Source organism: Metopolophium dirhodum, chromosome 5, assembly GCF_019925205.1.
Source record: "Metopolophium dirhodum isolate CAU chromosome 5, ASM1992520v1, whole genome shotgun sequence".
NCBI classification, from domain to species: Eukaryota; Metazoa; Arthropoda; class Insecta; order Hemiptera; family Aphididae; genus Metopolophium; species Metopolophium dirhodum.
In genome coordinates this window covers 38,040,783-38,059,512 of record NC_083564.1, presented here as the reverse complement: position 1 = coordinate 38,059,512, position 18,730 = coordinate 38,040,783, and the positions used below count along the sequence as shown (strand labels likewise).

At 27.2% G+C, this 18,730-nt stretch overlaps 1 protein-coding gene across 1 annotated transcript in view; it reads right to left on the bottom strand.

Moving 5' to 3' along the window:
• Positions 1 to 18,730, bottom strand: part of LOC132945825 (atrial natriuretic peptide receptor 1-like) — a 340,723-nt gene that overhangs the window by 176,097 nt on the left and 145,896 nt on the right. The window contains 3 exon segments of the mRNA XM_061015608.1: positions 4,151 to 4,277; positions 15,721 to 15,802; positions 17,085 to 17,217. Of these exon segments, the coding sequence (XP_060871591.1) occupies positions 4,151 to 4,277; positions 15,721 to 15,802; positions 17,085 to 17,217 (342 nt within the window).

Below are 18,730 nucleotides of genomic sequence, written 5' to 3'. Positions count from 1 at the left end.
ACAGCCAACACCACGCACCGCCACCGCCGAGAGCCACGACGGAGACAGATAGCGAAATCGTCGTACCCCGGAACTCCCACCCTAACGTAAATGTTTAAGGCGGACCCCAAAGTACCTACCCCGAAGAGCGTGAAAAAGGTATGATTTAAATATTTCTGTTGTTCTATTATACATATAGTTGAATAAAATGTGCATGCTGTGGTGGTAGATGTGTACATAAAACAGCGTGTTACTAATAGGCGTGCCTGCTAAGGTTTTTCGAATCGTCGTCCCGCAATGGCAAACATTATGAATTATAATATACTAGCTGATCCCGTGCACTTCATTGCCCGTTAAATGTACCAACTCTATATGACTCAAACTTTGTTCTGTTGGTTATTTAATATTCGGTGTATGGTTTTCAAAATTTACCTCAATTTTTCTGTTGCCTGGAATAAAAATTCTGATTTGCAGCAGTACATTATCAGGTAGGCAAGATCGCGGACCCCGTTCTGTTTGTACGTAAGTGTATGATTTAACTCTAAAGTATCAAAGTTATACCAAGTTTGTCGTTTTTACTTAATTCCACCTACGGTGGATTAATATAATCAATAAATACATAATCCTATGCTAAAAAAATTAATAGCTCTGGGGCCCTTAAATTATAATTGTAAATAATTGTAAATTCAATCCCCAAATTTTTAAATTATCAGTATCATAATTAACGATGTGTGCCAATATTGCAAGGCATTTAAGCTTAAAAATAAAGTTCCTGGATTATGTTGCGCGAAAAAAATAAACTAAATAATAAAAAATTTAGTTGCAGATTAAAATAATAATAGTTCTTTGTTTACTGCTTGCTATTGGTTACGGGCATGTTTGTTAATTTGTACTATTATTTTTTGTCAATATATATCTTCTAACTATATAAATGTGAAATGAAAATCTTTATACATAATAAACTGGAACTACTTATCAGATCTTCTTTATTTTTTTCTTTAAACGAAAGAGTATATCACGGAGAAAGTTTCTATGAAAGAACATTTTAGGAAAATCCACTGGAAAAGTAGGAAATTTAGATGTCAAAAATACAACAGTGAGGATTTTGTATTAATTTATTATATTAATCCACCATAGGTATAATACGATAAACTTGGTATAACTTTGATACTTGAGAGTTAAATCATACACTTACGTACAAACAGCACGGGGTCCGCGATCTACCGCAGGTAGATAGCCTACCTGATAATATACAGCTGCGAATCAGAATTTTTATTCCGGGAAACGGAAAAGTTAAGATTAATTTTGAACATCATAGACCGAATATTAAATAACGAATTGAACAGAGTTTGAGTCATATAGAGTTGGTACATTTAACGGGCAACGAAGTGCACGGGTTCAGCTAGTATAAAAACAAAATCACGCTTCCGTGATTGATTAATTGTTTTTTTTTTGCTAAACTACATAATTATAATAATTGTTTGAATGTTATTTATTTTCAGCCAGCGACTATTTCTTACTTAAAACGGTATAAGTATACAATTTACATATTTTTTAAATTAAAATTAAAATTAAAACATTCTGATGTATAAGCTGTATTATTGTAAAGTTGCATTAAAATTCATTCAGTAGTTTTGACGTGAAAGAGTAACAAATATACTTACAAACTTTCGCGTTTATTATATTAGTAGGATATGATAAACCAATATTACTATTTTCATTAGGTAGATACAACTATAGTTACTGTTATAGTATACAGGTTGATTTGTTTTACACGAGGAATTCGTGTAACTCAGAAACTATATATATTTTGTTTTTAAAATGTGTGAATACTAAATTTAATTTTTTCCAAACACCGATCATACTTTTATTTTTAGAAGAAAATATACAATCTATATCTAAGACATAATGATTAATGAGTATATGTGCGGTAAGAGGGAAACAAATAAAACATGATTTACATCATTTGGGGAAAGAAGCCGCACCCACTGATGACACTTTCGAAAACCGATCATATTAATATATATTTTCTTTAAGCGTTATTTTTAACATCGTAATTGTTATTAATAATTGTTTTATATAATTTTCGATTCTGAGCGGAGCGATGAATATATTGATTTTACAATAATGTGTTTTTTATTTTATAATTTTTTTTTTTCATTAATTTTTTTTTTGTGTCTGTGTATATGATGAGTAGTTGAAATAATGCTTCGATTTTCCACTTCTGAATCTTGTTCGATGGGAAAGTGAATCTAGTTGGTGTATTGAGGAGTTCAAAATCCCATTTTACCATTAGTGTTCAAAAGCGACGAGTAAAACAAAAGAAAAAATAAGGATTACCGGGAATTTTTACGCGAAATTGACTTTGGTTTTTGTGTAACTTTAAAACAAATTACCATGGATACATGCAATTTTCACTAGTTGTTTATATTAGTATTTTCTATACACGATGACATTTTTTTTCTATAATTGTCAATAAAATTGTATTTGTTATGGTTCCAGTTATATTGTTATAATAGTAGTTGAAAAATATTAAAAACACATACAACCAAAAAATCTCAAAAATATAAAAAGCAGTTTTTTTTATACTTATTTTATGATCAAATTTGGACGAAATTACATATTAAATAATCAAGAATAACAATTTTAGTTATTTTGTTGTAATTTTATAATATTAATTCAACTTACTGGCTACCGTATTAATAATAAGTAATAAACTATAATAACAATATAAATATAATATAAAATATACACACTGACGAACCGTCACCGCTCAGAATAGTTTTTCCTATACAATGTAATTATACCATTGAATTCAAATTGATTACCATCCATTATACAGTGACACACTTGTAACCTACTGTACATCAGAACGACATCCACTTATCCACCTTTTTCTATTTTATCATTCAATAATTTAAAATATGATTAATATCAGTAAAAGGGTTTAGTTATTACGTTATAGGTTACGCGACGGTTGATTATGAGATTTATTTTTGCGATCAAAATCCAAATGTAATAAGACGATTATAAATTTTATAGATTATCTTAATTATTGTTATTATTATTATTATTGTTAATATTATTATAACCATATATATATAAAAATATAACAGATATATAAATATACTAGATGGCTGTCTTGACATTATTAATGTACATTGTACATAAAAGTGAAATCGTTGGACCGACCTCATGAATTTACGTTAATAACATTAATTGTTAAAAAGGTTTTGAGTGTTCTTTGTTATTGAAAACAGTTTTTTTTCTGACTTATTAAACCCTACCAGTAAACGACATAATTTAACAAAACTATTCTTTATTATAATCAATAGGAAATAATGCTAATTAGTTTAATTTTTAATTTGTATATTTTTTTATAATTTCAAAATCTAAATAAATCATTAAAAATTTTAATCATTCGTACGTAAATTACCATTCATTTATTTACCTTAATATTATTATATTATTGTGTAGGTATTTATGTATGGGTTTATTTACAGTTAATTTTGATTATGATTTAAAAACATTGATAATAAAAAAATTTTGTAAGAATAAGTACCATATTAGGCGTACAATACGAAAAAACGACCACTAGTAATATTAGGTAGGTATAAGAAAATTTTTTTTTTGCTATCATATTTTAGTCAAACACTAGTAAAGTCTTAATTCAAGTTGTAACTTTTTTGATCGATTGCAAATTTTAAAAGAAGTATTTTAAGTAATACAAAGAAAGTTGTAGTAGTAGTTAGGTACTTCTTACTAATTACTATGCATAACTGCATGAATATTAAAAGCATAATTCATTAAAACCAAAACGTATTATAATTATTATAATTTAATATTTATACTGATAAGGTTTATTTACAAAGAATACCACTTATCATATGGAAGACTATTTCACCTAATAAGGTCGGCTACTATAATAGTATGGTTATATATTTGTGATTATAAGTATTATTATTATTATTGTTATTATAATCATCATTATCATCATTATCATTATCGTCGTCTTCGATTTGGCAAGGGTATCGTAAAAGTGGATCCACGGAAACGCCACGGAAAATATTAAACGGCGGAAACAAAAACGGACATTGATAACGAATTTCACTCTGTATATAATTTTCTTTTGCTGCAAAGCACAACAAAATGTAATGATTGTGTCGTTTACCCTTTGGCTGTTTCTTCTAATGAGACTTGCCATGCTCGTTCTCCATTTTTCCTGCGGCACTCTTATGATGTCGTTGTAATTGACTTTCCACGTCATAGACGCAATTTCAGCTTCAAGTTTATAATGTCTGAAAAAAAAATATTAGCATTTATATGATTATTTATAGGCACTAAACTTATAAAAATGTACAATATATTATGTATATGTAAATCAATTAAAATCTAAGTAAATTGTATATAGAAGCTTAAAAATAGTTGTAGGCAACTACAACAATAGTTAATATACCTAGTAACCGTACCAATAATATTGAAAATTAATATTCTAGAATTTTTCACAAACAAAAGCAAGGTTTAAAACATATAACATTAGTTTGTGAAATATTTGATTATTTGTTTAACCTTCTTAATCATAATCTAAGAACAAAAAAATAAAATCTTATTTAAAAGCGATAGAAATACTGCTGAATGTTTTGTTTTCACAATTAAAAACCAATTGAAATTAACCAAATTTTCGAAACTGGAAAAGCCGTTTTTAGAAAATAAATTTTACTAAAAACTGCGAACTTTTTAGTTATATTGAGTATAAAATATATATAATGAATAACATTTTATGTCAAATATCGATTTTGTTTTATTTAATATAACCTATTACTTTTATTAAGTTATTTTTATTTTCTGAGATATTATTATTTCATAACTGTCTAGTTTAACATAAATAAAAATGCATATTAAACAAACCAGGTAAGCAAAAAAATATACTCAACCATAAAATAATTTATACTTTTAAGTTTTAGTTACATTTACCATTACACCGCACTATGTCTGAATATGTAATCAAAAAATATAAAAAACACGTGTGTTATAAACCTCAGAAAGAGAAAGAATATTAATTTAAGCATATACAGCACTCAAAGTTTATATTCGTAAATTGTTTCTTGGGAATATATCGTTTTATAAATAACGATGGAATAGAAATCTCATATTCACTACCTATATAATATTACGAGTATATATTATTATATAGAATGCATGTCTTATCATAGAACAACGAGCCCACAATACATTATTTAAATAATGCTTTAGACAATTAATCAGATAATAATATATTATATACTCTATTCCAAAAGAGAATGTTTTGACCAATATAAAACATACAATAAATATATTCCGTTACGTATACACAGTTTCTCGGTATACAATTATATATTTTACCGTACTATATAAGATATAAATTAATAATAATAAAATATACACCAAACTTGTGAAAACACTTTTGACAAGGTTTGTACGAAATTGAGTGGATTTTAAAAATATATAGGTTGAAATTCACCTTTAATTTTCTCTATTTAATAGATGTTTATACGAGCTTACAACTACAGGAGTAGTTGAATTTCAGTATTTCACGTGTATTTCATTATATACACATGTGTTTGAGTAAACGGTAGTTGCGGGAACAAATTTACTGACATTTATCGCTGACAAATAGAGTTCATCTAATATAATACGCTGTGTGTAAATTCCCACTAGTTTGTCGGAGTATACGCCGTTCACGATTTTTCAGTGTTCGCCATTATAATGTTTTATTTAATAACTACGATAGGTAGATATTTTTTTTAGAATTGTTCATAAATTACCACTTTTAATGCAATGCAAATATTAATTATTGTAGATACTCAATTATCATGTATATCAGTAAATGTATGTATATAATATTTATATATATCATGTACCATACGCTGTATGCTATGATTCATTTATCCATATATTACGTTTTAATATAGTGAAAAAATGCTAAGGGAGAGATTGACAACCACCCTCCCCTCCCCACCCCTCGACGAATATGTATATTGCAAATACCATGGTATAACAAGTAGTATTTCTGGTATAATAGGGGGGGGGGGGGGGTTAATGTTCCGTGAAATAAAACAAAACTATAAAAATTGTGTTTAGGTATTTTTATATTTATACAAACCAACTAAACGAATAAACATTAATGCAATTTTGCATAATATGTACATTTGTACACATATGCAGGAGACGGACGGCAGTGCCAGCGTCGCGCGTCGTCACAATGTTTATTATTATTAATTACTTTATCAAGACATCTGATTTCCATAATTAATTCCAGTATTCTAAGAACAGACTATAAAAAGTATAGTTTGGTGGCCGCGCGCCTGCGCACACTTATTGTGGTGCCGGGTGCAGGGTTAGTTGAGTCATTCCCGTTTATATCAAATAATTTACTTGCTAAGCTCTGTGCGAGCTGTCCTCCACCTAGCTAGTAGAGCAGCTATATACAATATACCCGGTGGCCCGAGGCAGTATATTTGACTGCCTTGGCTTGCGTTTTGCGCATGCGCCATTCACAATATTGTATGTGTTTAAGCCGTATACCCCTTATACCCGTATACCACCTACCATGCATTAACATAGGCAACTGCCTCGTTGAGTGTCGATGTCGAACCTCTAGTGGTGGCGCCGCGGCGCAGCGCGCGCAGGTCGCAGGATTAAACTCAAACGGCAAGGTTATTATAGCTTATAAATTAAAACGTTACTGGGACGTAATTTCGTGAGCCATTCTCCAGTTGTAAAATTGCAAGTTGTATACAAAAAAAAAATTAATATAAAATATAAATTTAGGTAAATATAATTATGAAATTACGAAAAACTAAAAAGTAAAAATTAACTAAAAAATGCGCCCTAGACACGTGCTTTGGTGGCCTATGGGTAAATCCACCCCTGCATAGGGTTGTATTATGCATTGCAAACGGATAAATAATATGAACATATTATTTTAAATATTGATTTGACTATATGAATCAAACCATTATTTCAAGCAAATTCCAACACAATTGAAACGTAATAAATATTAGGAAACTGTTGTTAAAAACGTAAAAAAAAAATATCACACAGAGGTAATAAATTAGAGAAACTAAATTAATTTTACTTTAAATTATAAAATATATTATTAGTTTTATCACTCTTAAATAAATAATAAGTAAACAATAGCAATTAATTAATTGTATGGCCGCAACGACAGTTGTATATATTTCATAAATGGTATAGTCAACTAAAGATTTATTACTTTCATAATATTGTGCATGTGCATTTCACAGTCATAATATGAAGGCAATAGAGTACGCCACGACCACGTAAAACTTTCTAGAACTGTGCTTAAAAGTCCTCAACACCTATCACAATAAAAGTTTATGATTTGCCATTTGGTTACAAAAACACCAACTCATCCGCAATTTTAAACATTAATCCGAGTTTTTTTTTTTAGCTCCAAACTTTTATATGACATTTGTTCACAAGAGTATTTTTTCTATTTTTTAATTTTTAATGGTTCAAGAATTTTATTGTGTAACAATAATGTCAGTAATATAAACTATAAGTATACATTAATTTACACTGTGTTTCACTATTTTACTTCTTACCGCAGCGTCGAAGACATATCGTCACCTATCGATTACTAATGATCGTATCCGTGAGTCGTATACATTTCTAGGTTCAATAAGTTTCACAATTTAGTATAAAACACTGCCTTCAATAAGTCGAGTTAAACAAAATACAAACGAACATTTACAATACAATTATATGAGAAGTATAAAGTATGTTTTACGCTTCTGTAATAATTATTAAAAGTTTAAACGCGGTTTTCGAAAAGTTTTCGGATAAATCATAGACACGCATATGTATTCATGATTTACGTTTGCAAACTATTCACAAGTATAACTGTTGTATAGTATTCATACATTTTCGTTAGTATTAAAAATATGAACCAAATCGTTTTCATGATTACTTTGTTTCAGGAATAGATGCATGCATAGACCTTATACATATAGACGGAGCATTACAGGTTGGCGGGTTTGGATGGAGCGGCCATAGCCGTCGTCTTAGCAGTGTTGTCATTTCTGACAACATAAAATATGTTTATTCGCATATTTATACAATATACTATTAAAACACAAAATTAAAAATGCATATTTTTTAAAAAATCTCAATTTATAATAAACTCAATAACCAATCACCCGATTCTCACGTGGGCCCTATAGAACTAAGCACATGCTCTGTCTATTAGTATAAGCCATAAGGTCATGGGTACATGTCGGAATGCAGAGACACATAAGAAACCGGGCGAACATATTATTATGACATAGGTACCTACTTGCAAACAATCCATTGGCCCCGACGAAGATACCATAATAAAAGTACTATTCTTTACCAAACGTATAAACCTATACAAGTTAGTTTAAGTTTAATTATGAAATACAAAAATAAAAATATATCTATCATATTTATAAATATACAAGCCAATGGTTCGGATACCGGGGCTTTAACACTTAAAGAAAACAAAAGAAAAAACTAAACATCTACTGCTATAAAATATGTATTTTTCATACCTAATGTGAGACGCGTACATTATTTTATTCTTACGTTTGATAATATATTATGTTTATTATTATTATATTGTAATAATTATTCATTATTATTGAAGTGAAACTGTTTTACGGAGAGTACAACTATAGTCCGCGACATGAAAAGTGGCCCCTGCCCGTCATGAACCTAGCGGCCGTTTCGCCTCAGTGGTCCATAACGTAATTAAACTAATTGCCGCGTTTTTTTGAATTAAAAATTAATTTACTGAAAATACTTTAAATATTTTATAAACCAATAATTTGTTTATTCAAACCAAATAAAAAACATTAAAAACTTAAAACAAATAATACAAATACAAAAAAAATAAAATATTTTATTCTCTGTTTCCTTCGTCATCATCTTGATGGAACCGGTCTGCCGCCGGCGCGACGAGGTACGTTCTTATTCCGCGGCGAGTACCAATACTATAATACCGGCCTGTACCAAATAAGAAGACACTGGATTTACGTAGCAAAACAGATTTTTCCCGTGGAAACCTGGTGGCTTCTTATTTGGAACAGTGTATAGAATTAATATTCTAGTCTTCATGATATACATACAACAACCATATACCTAAATATAGATGACCTAGGTATCATACATTTCGTTAATTACTTTCTGTGGTGATAAACGGGATAACGAATTTTGAAATGGTCACCCTGCACAATAAATTTCAATCACGGTTTCAATATATTGCCTGGTTATATACGAAACACGTTGTTTACAGCCGTCGGCAAAAGAAAAATATTGTGTTGCCGTGACTGCCAATCGTTGTATTATCGGTATACCTGCAGTTGTGAATTATTGGAATAAAATTATGATCACATTTTTATTTATTTGAAGTTATAATTTATAGGTCGATGGGGTCATAATCGTACCACCGCGCAATAGTTGTTCATACAACAAGTCTGATAGTTTTAAATTAAATTTCCCTTTGTTTTATTATCTTTATATAATAATAAAAGTATAATAAACTAATAAATTTCAATTGAAAATTTTACTATTTTATTTTATTCCAATACAAACCTAATATTGAAAAAAGTTTCACTTCATCCGCGCGTACTCATAACACGCACTTCTTTTGTACCTACTCTGTATTTTATTTTTTTTAATTCCCAATAGGTATAAACGTAATTTTAGTTGAGGAACATTACGTAGGCAATAATAATACAGTTTAGGCAATTTACAAAATAATTCTGAGGAGTATTGCGATTAATACGTTTACATGAATCGTACAAATATTGAAATATTTTATACATGCGATGTCAGGCGTATAAAGTCAATAACATTTTTTACTCTACTCAACTTTTTTACTTTCACATTACTGTTTTTGAAGCAAAATACTTTCATAATATATACCTTTTTGTGTTTTAAATCTCTAAGGAATATGAGTGACACGATAAAAAAAATTTTATAGTTTAAAATAAAAATAAAATAAACATGGTTCAATGGTTATCGGTTATTTGCAGGATGTTCAGTTAAAAATTGCTTAAATTTCGGATCATTTAATAATTTATTTTAAAAATTGCATAGATTATTACTTTAAGTGTAGACTAGTTTCAACATCAAATAAACAAAATATAAAGTTGAATACTAATATTTTTGTACGGTAAATATACATTTGAAATGCTAATTCTCATTGAACAAAGTATGATTAAAATCCATAATATCATTTTAATCTATAAAATAAAACAAAAAAAGACAAAACAATAATTAATAATAAAACATTCAAAAAAAAATTGAATACAAACATGTAACAGAATACCTATATTTATTCTCTATATTATTGTATGTAAACTATAAAGAACATAACCAAAAAGCTAGTTTGAAAAGCATTTTCATGCAAATATCGAGTCAAATTTATCAAGATAGGCTTCATAATATGTAATTGTTTAGAGCTACTGACAATAATACTTCATCTGGGAATAAGAAAAATTAGAAGACTACGGATTTTAAGTTCAATAATTTCAAACAGTCTTGGTTAGTAGATCCAACTAACCAACTATCTAACAGTAGATAGTTTGAATGGTATTAAAGGTAAAGTCCTTCATGGTATCTTATAATTAAAGAGACAATCAAATTCCAGTAACTAATAAAGTCCTTTAAACCTTTAACATAATACCTCCTGTTAGTATATATAGATTATGGATTTTTCAATCAATTTAGATCTTTCCAATTAAGAAAATTACATATTTGGCTTTCCTTCAATTTAAAAAAAACAGATTTATTAAATAATACAAATGATTTAACAGTATTTATTTGATCCCCAGATTAATATGAAATTGTTAAAATAATTAATATGTCTTTCATAATAATTAAAAAAAAAAAAAATAATAATAATAACGATTCAACATTCAAAATGTTAAAACTTTAAAACCATCATATTAAAACACGTTTGCTTGACTATTATAAGACTTTAAACTAAAATTCAATATGCCATGACTCTATTTTTAGTTGTCAATAATAATTCTTCACAAGCTACAACATCTGCTATTTATGAGTTCTGCATTTAAAATCTCTACTTGTTTCATGATCATTTCACTGAAACTATTAAGTATTTAAACAGTTATTTTCCATCAAACATTGACGAAAAATAACAGAATTTAAATATTTCAATAAATTACGTCCTTGTAATATAATACAATATATTATTAAAAATGTTTCACAATACTCGCTATTTTAATTTAAAGTTTCTAAATTATCAGCTGTAATGTTTTGATCAATCAATTTTTTTGATGATCTACATTTAATATGGGTTAAAATAAAATTTTATTGACAGTTATTTTGAACATATTAACGTATTTTCTTTCTTCATACTATTTAATTAAAAACTGCATATTATTGTATCTGTATAAAATATTTGAATATCCCTTTAAACATAACTCATAATTAATTATAAGGAACAAAATATCTGATCCGATAGTAAAAGGTTAATATTTTGTTCTTGGTTTGTATAATATCGTTACCTATAGTCGTTGGACTTATTATTTGAAATATCAGTAGGCCGCTGTGTTTGACATCCATTAAAACAAAAGCATAGACTACTTTTTGAATATATTTTTTTTAAATATGACACAGCCAATCAATGGTTTTGGCTTTATTTCTTGTTCACTCGACGAGTACGTACTCATTTAAGTTACAACAACCATGTTTTATTATTTTCAATGTTGAAACTAGCCTCGTTCGTTGGAGTTTGTAGACACTATTTTCAGTCCTTAATGATATAATTTATATCTGCCTCTGACTCTACAAAGATTTTACATTTTCACGACACATTTTCTCAAACGATAGAACAACACGTATGCACGGCTTATTTGAATACTTAACAATACGTTTACAAAGCAATTAGACTTGAAACCCGATTTAGAAAATTCAGGAAACGTTAATTTTTTTTTAGTTTTACCGACCTCGTGTCACGATTGGTTCTCAGTGTTTTCGTGTTTTACTCTATAAGCCATTTATATCATTAATATTATTACCTATAGGTGTATGTATTGTTTTAAGATTACATTATACCTATAATTTACTTATATATTTCAAACAATTATTAATTATTGTCTACTCATTTCATAAGCAATCCATGGTTATTCTCAGTTGAATATATTTTTTTACGTAAATTAAAAATTAAAATTAGTGAATGCGATCCGTACCAACACGTATTTACTAATGATATTAACGCACTGACTCTGTTACTCCAAACGGTAGTCAGATAATAAAATTATGAAACTTTACACTATTCCGCATTACAGTTACAACTTTATTTATTATTTTTTTTTTTTTAGATAAAAGTTATCATTATTTATGTAAATTTAATACAACGATTTCACATTGAAACACCATTTGTAAAAATGTAGTATATAAAAACCACTGCAAAGACTTTGGAATTGATTCAGATTAAATATTAATTGTGGAATAAAACAGAATTCAAAAATATTTTAAGAGAATAAAATATTTAATATCTTAATAAATAATAATATGATATATTTTGATTGTGTGTGTTTTAATAAGATTTCAATATACTTTGTTTTATATCCAATATTATGGCTCTACAAGAAAATAATAACTTTCAACTATAGAAATATTCTGTCGTAATGAAAACGATATTAATCCAACTAAAATGCATAAAATAAGGCCACGATTTTTGTTACTCAGTTTGGTGTCGTTTAATTTATTCAATTAATTTTGGATACCTAATATTATTACAGCACTATAATTTATCAGTACAAGCTAGTAGTGATTAGTACAATTTTGATTTTTTATTCCACAAGTTTTACTGTTTACCAAAAATAACACTTCTAATGTGTTTTATCTTAGAAAGTTACAAATATTTGTTTGATGATTTATCGATTTAATACCAATTTCTGAATAATAATTTATTGACAGAATTGATCATTGAACAGTCAGATATTCATATTCTAAATATAATTAGTAACTATTTGAAGTGCATTAGACAAACATTCTTCTATTTAAAAATCGTGCTATCGTTGTACAACTCATTAAAACACATTAATTCCAATTGTTTAATATAATATAATGGGGTGTGAATTTAGTAAAATTACACACAAATGGCCCACACTAACTGTAACACTGGTCTAAAACACTAATAAAATAAATTCCAACAATACTACTAAAACGTTCGTACAACCATTAATTTATCAGACACCATTAAAATAAATCTTTAATATATAAAAATTCCATATAATCCTCCAACATATCATACAATAATACCAGTCAATAGAATGCTTAAACATTTACTATATCATAAAAATAATCAATTTGTACCTACTATATAATATCGGAATTGGGTTAATCAGCTTATTGCTATCCAAATACAATAATATTATCCATTATAATTTATAATAATACTCGTAAATAATTTTATTATTCCTAATAACAACTCATTTTGTAACATCGTTTACCTAGAAAGTATGATAAAAAACTTATTTTTTCGAATTGTCCCTAATGGTTTAGTTTCAATTATTAAAGATTAAAAAAAAAATTGTATTATTTGTATAAGCAATTTAAAGATAACTCTGAATTATTTATATCGTTGAAAGGGATCTGATACTATTCGCAGAAGCACACTACCAATAGTACAATGAAATATAATCGGATATAAACTAAAAAAAAACTCCGACACTGTATCGTAAACATAAATAACCCATATAAGAGTCTTTACCTGAATAATAAATGTTTAGTAATGAAAAGTTGGTGTATAGGACGTGCCTTGACGTGCGGTCGAATAAACTTCTTTTTCAATTTTTTCTTTATTTTATTTTTTTTTTTCGATCAGTAGAAAGTGCATAGGATATAGGTACTCGAAGAAAACTGAAAGGCCTTCGGCCGTGTTAAATTATTCAAGCCTGTAAAACTTCTTCCGAATTTAGGAAGCTTTCATTAGAGTTTTCTGAAATTTTCAACGTTTTAATATAATGTAGTAATTATACATTGTACTGTGAGATTGAGGTATGTTGTTTTAATACAAATATTGTAGATATATGCAATTATTATGTATTTTTTTTTTATAAATTTAATAATTTTGCGCAAGCCGTGTTTTAGACTTTAGTATATGTATGTTATACTATCTTCATTATTATTTTTTGTTATACCACGTTAAAGTTAATACTATAAAATAAATTAGTTAGGTACCTATCTAATTATAATATAAACATACATTACATAATTTTCTAAATACATTAAGTTCTTACTATTAACCTGAGGAAAGAAAATATTGAATATTAATTTCTCTGAATCAAATAAATAAGTTTTTTTTTTTTGGTCTCCCAAACAATCTATAACTCTGTTAGTTATACGTAGAATTTCAGTGATGAACAGGATATAGCAATTATTTTCACCATCACTTTAGCTGTTGGTGGTTTTTACATGTACATTGATTTGGCAAATTATACTTTACATTAATTCATGGCCGGTGTACTTTATTATAAAACTTATATTATTGTATCCATAGCTAACTATGAACAAAAATATTATAATGCAAGTTAATACATATTTTAATGTGTATATTCAAGCTTTACATTTAGAGCTGTTTTCAGATTACTAAACAGTAGATAACAAAACATATATACCAACCAGTTCATTTATACCATTGTAGTTATAGAATTTTTGACACTACTTATTCTCTTCATAAACATATCCAGTTAAAAAATTTGTATATTATATGCATATAATATGAGCGAATTTCTACTGTTCTTTCCAAAGCGATTATTTTATTCCCAACACTTATATATTGATTTAAGTTAAAATAGTACATTTCATTAAAAGCTAATAATATTATAACAACATTCTAGATAAATCAAATTCAGAAACAAAGAATAAATAAAGCGGAAAATTCAAAATGTTATAATTATACTTTTGAAAAAAAAAATAATGCAATTTTCAATAATACAATCTAATTTACGTTTAAATTCGATATTATTCAAATTAAAGAACATTCAATAAAAATGAATATACGGTAAGTTGAAAATAAAATGACTCGATAATAAAATAATGAAGAAGAAACATAATTATATTATATATTGTTCTTATATTATCTTAGTTTTAAAAAATCAGGGACATCACCAAAATGAAAAATGTATAGATACAACAAAACTTTTCTATATATAAAATTAAAGTTTACCTTGCTTAACTGATATCATTTTTGTTGAAAAATAGTAAAAATGAAAAATAATAGTCAACCATACCTTAGGATGATTCAAAGCACGCATACAATACCTACCCGAATTCCAACGAAAGGGCATCCTGATTAGACCATTAATAATGCAGCCGGATACGTGCCAAGGAATAAGAAAAAAATATAAGGTCGTTTAACCGGTATTTTCAGTGTTTTCATTTTTTTTTCTTTTTATGAGATGGGAAAACGCAGCATGAAAACATTTTGGGAAACTACAGCGTTTCTACAGTGAAAATAATATTCAACGCGAAAATATTTTACCGAACTATAAATAACTATATTAAATAAACACGTATAGGTACCTAAATCATAGTGGTTATTAGTAATTTTGATAGGATCAAACAAAACGAATTTTAAATTTTAATAATTGAGGAATTATGATTACTATTGTACGCTGAATTTTATTAAAATATCTGTTTTTATAAATACAAAAATAAATTGTTTTGTGTTTTATAAATTACCTGTATATTAGAGCTGAAGCTATTGCTAGGATCACTACAACTGAACTGAGGACTATACTGAGTATCGCATAACCAGGCATTGCTAAAAAAAAATATATAATAACATTAATTAACATAACATTAATTTTAATGTTTCTAATGGTAATGACAAATATTGCATGATTATGTAAAATATGTATATTATTTACAAAGTAATTCACCAAGCATGCTCATCCCCTTTTTTCTACAATAATGCAGTAAGTAATTCAAAATCTAATTTTTGGAATTATTAAATTTACTTAAGGCCATATTTAAAATTCTTGAGAACTTTTATAGTATTTAAGAAGTGTCCTGTGGAGATACAAACTTTTTTCAAATAAGAACCCCCTTTTCTATTTTAAATTATAAAGCGAATATTTTTCTGAAAACTTTGACGTATCAGAATCAAAATTCAAATGAGTAGTTTTAAGTTATTTAACTTACTGTGTATTACTGTAATAAGGATTATAATATTTTCATGAAAATGGATTTGTAAGATATGGCGACTATGGTGATTTGAAAATGTCAGTATAATAAATACCAGATCATAAATAGTACATCAAAATTATATATTAATACATTATAAAATATATTAGTATAAGTAAATATCCTTAAAAATAACTTATTTTAACAACTATAAGAGTCTATAATGGAATACGGTTTGATAATGAAAAAGTAATTTAAAAGTTTAATAATTCATTTAAAATTAAAAGTTTATAGAAGCTTTATACAGTGGTGAAGTAATTAGAAAAAATACAATTAATAATGAAAAAAATTATAAACTTCATTATATGGTAAAATATTTCAACTGATTGTACTCGTTTCTAATAAAAGAATAATAATATATAACTTAAATAAATTCTTGCGGGAACATATTATATTAAACCCGAATTGAAATTAATTTAAATTTGGACAGAAAAATCAAATTTTAGAATAGAGCATTGGAATTGAAAAGAACGATTATAAAGAATAAATATGTTGGTAAAAGAGGGATATTGTAAATCTAGAAATATAATAAATATATAAAATAGTAATAGTAATATATAAAGTAAAAGGTATATGGAACATTTTTTTGGTGGATTACTTTATATATGGTTTTGAAGTGAGAAAAATGGGTAAAAATAATAATAATATAAAAATATCATGAATGTTTCGTGCTGATGTGAAATTGGAACGGTAAAATATAAATATAGTACCTATCAAGTAAAATAAAGCAGAAATCGTTATAAGTTATGTCGATATACTGACGAAAGATGATTTTCACGAATGTAAGGATAGCACACGTTCAGTTATTTTCGTGCGAGAAATCCCTCGGAAAGACTAAAAGTAGGAATGAAAATCATTACTTTTGCAGAGAGAATTGTCAAATCCACAATCCGGTATATCCGGTGGTGGGCTCGTTCTGCCACCGGCCCAGTGGATGCTCATGCCCGACACGTATTCTAACGATTGATTTTTTCCGATATAGTTCGCCACTATCTGCCAAAATAAATAAAAAAAAAAACACAAAATTAATGGTTATTCAATCACACCGAGGAAGAAAAAATTATTATTTTCTCAATTTATCGCTCAAATCTCAATAATTCGTACACAACTGTTAAGGTTGTGTAATACAATTGAGTATGTACGTCGTTACCTATAATGTGTATTAAAATGACGACATGGATAATTATAAATAAATCGTGTACCTACAGAGTATGTGATATGATACCAAGTTGTTTTTATATAGTTTAACTGACAACTGATTATGAGACATCGTGCTGAGTTTGTTAAAACTTTTCGGAGAGCTCATCACAAATTTTAGTCATGAAGTGCATATTTTGTTTAATAAAAAAAAAAATCGATTGACCCGACGACCCATTGTTCGACCAACACAAATTGTTGCTTTTACGTATAAATTCAATTTCTGATACTAATATTTACACTTGATATTCATCGAAGAGACGTACAATTTCCATACGGTTATCATTTTAGTAATTCATAATAATATGGAATAGGGGGAAATAAACATTATCATGATGACAAATTTAAATTGTTTTAGTTGCATCATTGCAGTGGCAGGAGTTTTTAAAATTCAATTTTTGATATTAATATTTAAACCTGATATTCATAGAAGAGACATGAAATTTTCATACGATTATCTTTTTAGTAATTTATATGATTATAAATATGCATTATCATGATGATAAATTTAAATCGTTTTAGTTGCATCATAGCAGTTTCTGGACTGCAAATTACGATTATATTAATTTATTACACATAAAAAGCAATTAATTTAAACAACATTCTTGAAAAGAAAATAATTAACATTTATACTAATTAATATTTATAAAAATATTAAATATTAAATATGGTAAATTTTTTTTTAAAAAAGAATTTCTGTGTTGTTAATTTTGTTAGGTATCGTTTTTAATAAACACGAGACTATATTTTTTTATTATTTTATTTATTTATTATGGTTTTTGAATTTTGGTTAATAAATCTGGGTTCAATTATGCACAATTTATAAACTTAATAATATATTATCTAAAAAGAGTAGGTTGGTATAAGTTCAAAAAATCTTTACTCGTTAATTTAAAAAATCGTATTTAGGGTGTTATTTTTTTAATACCTATTTAAAGTACTGTCAGTTACCAAATAATCAAATTACCTACAATTTAAGATTCTGCCACTGTCGATGAACGGTATAATAACGCATTTTCAGGGAAAGGCAAACAATTCTTACACTTTTATCATTAAGATCGATGACAATACGATCTCGTCGTATACAAACAATCTATATTATTATTATGTTCAAAGTGTACCGTTTAAGGTGGGATTCTATTCGTACAGATACAATCATTTCAACGCACACGTACAATATTTTCTACTATATTTGATTCTCTGAGAAAAATAAATAAAATAAATTAATATAATATAACGTCATATTTCTTTTTTCATTCTCCCGTCGTATATTGATGCACCATTTGGATTATGCCAAGTAAAATATTAT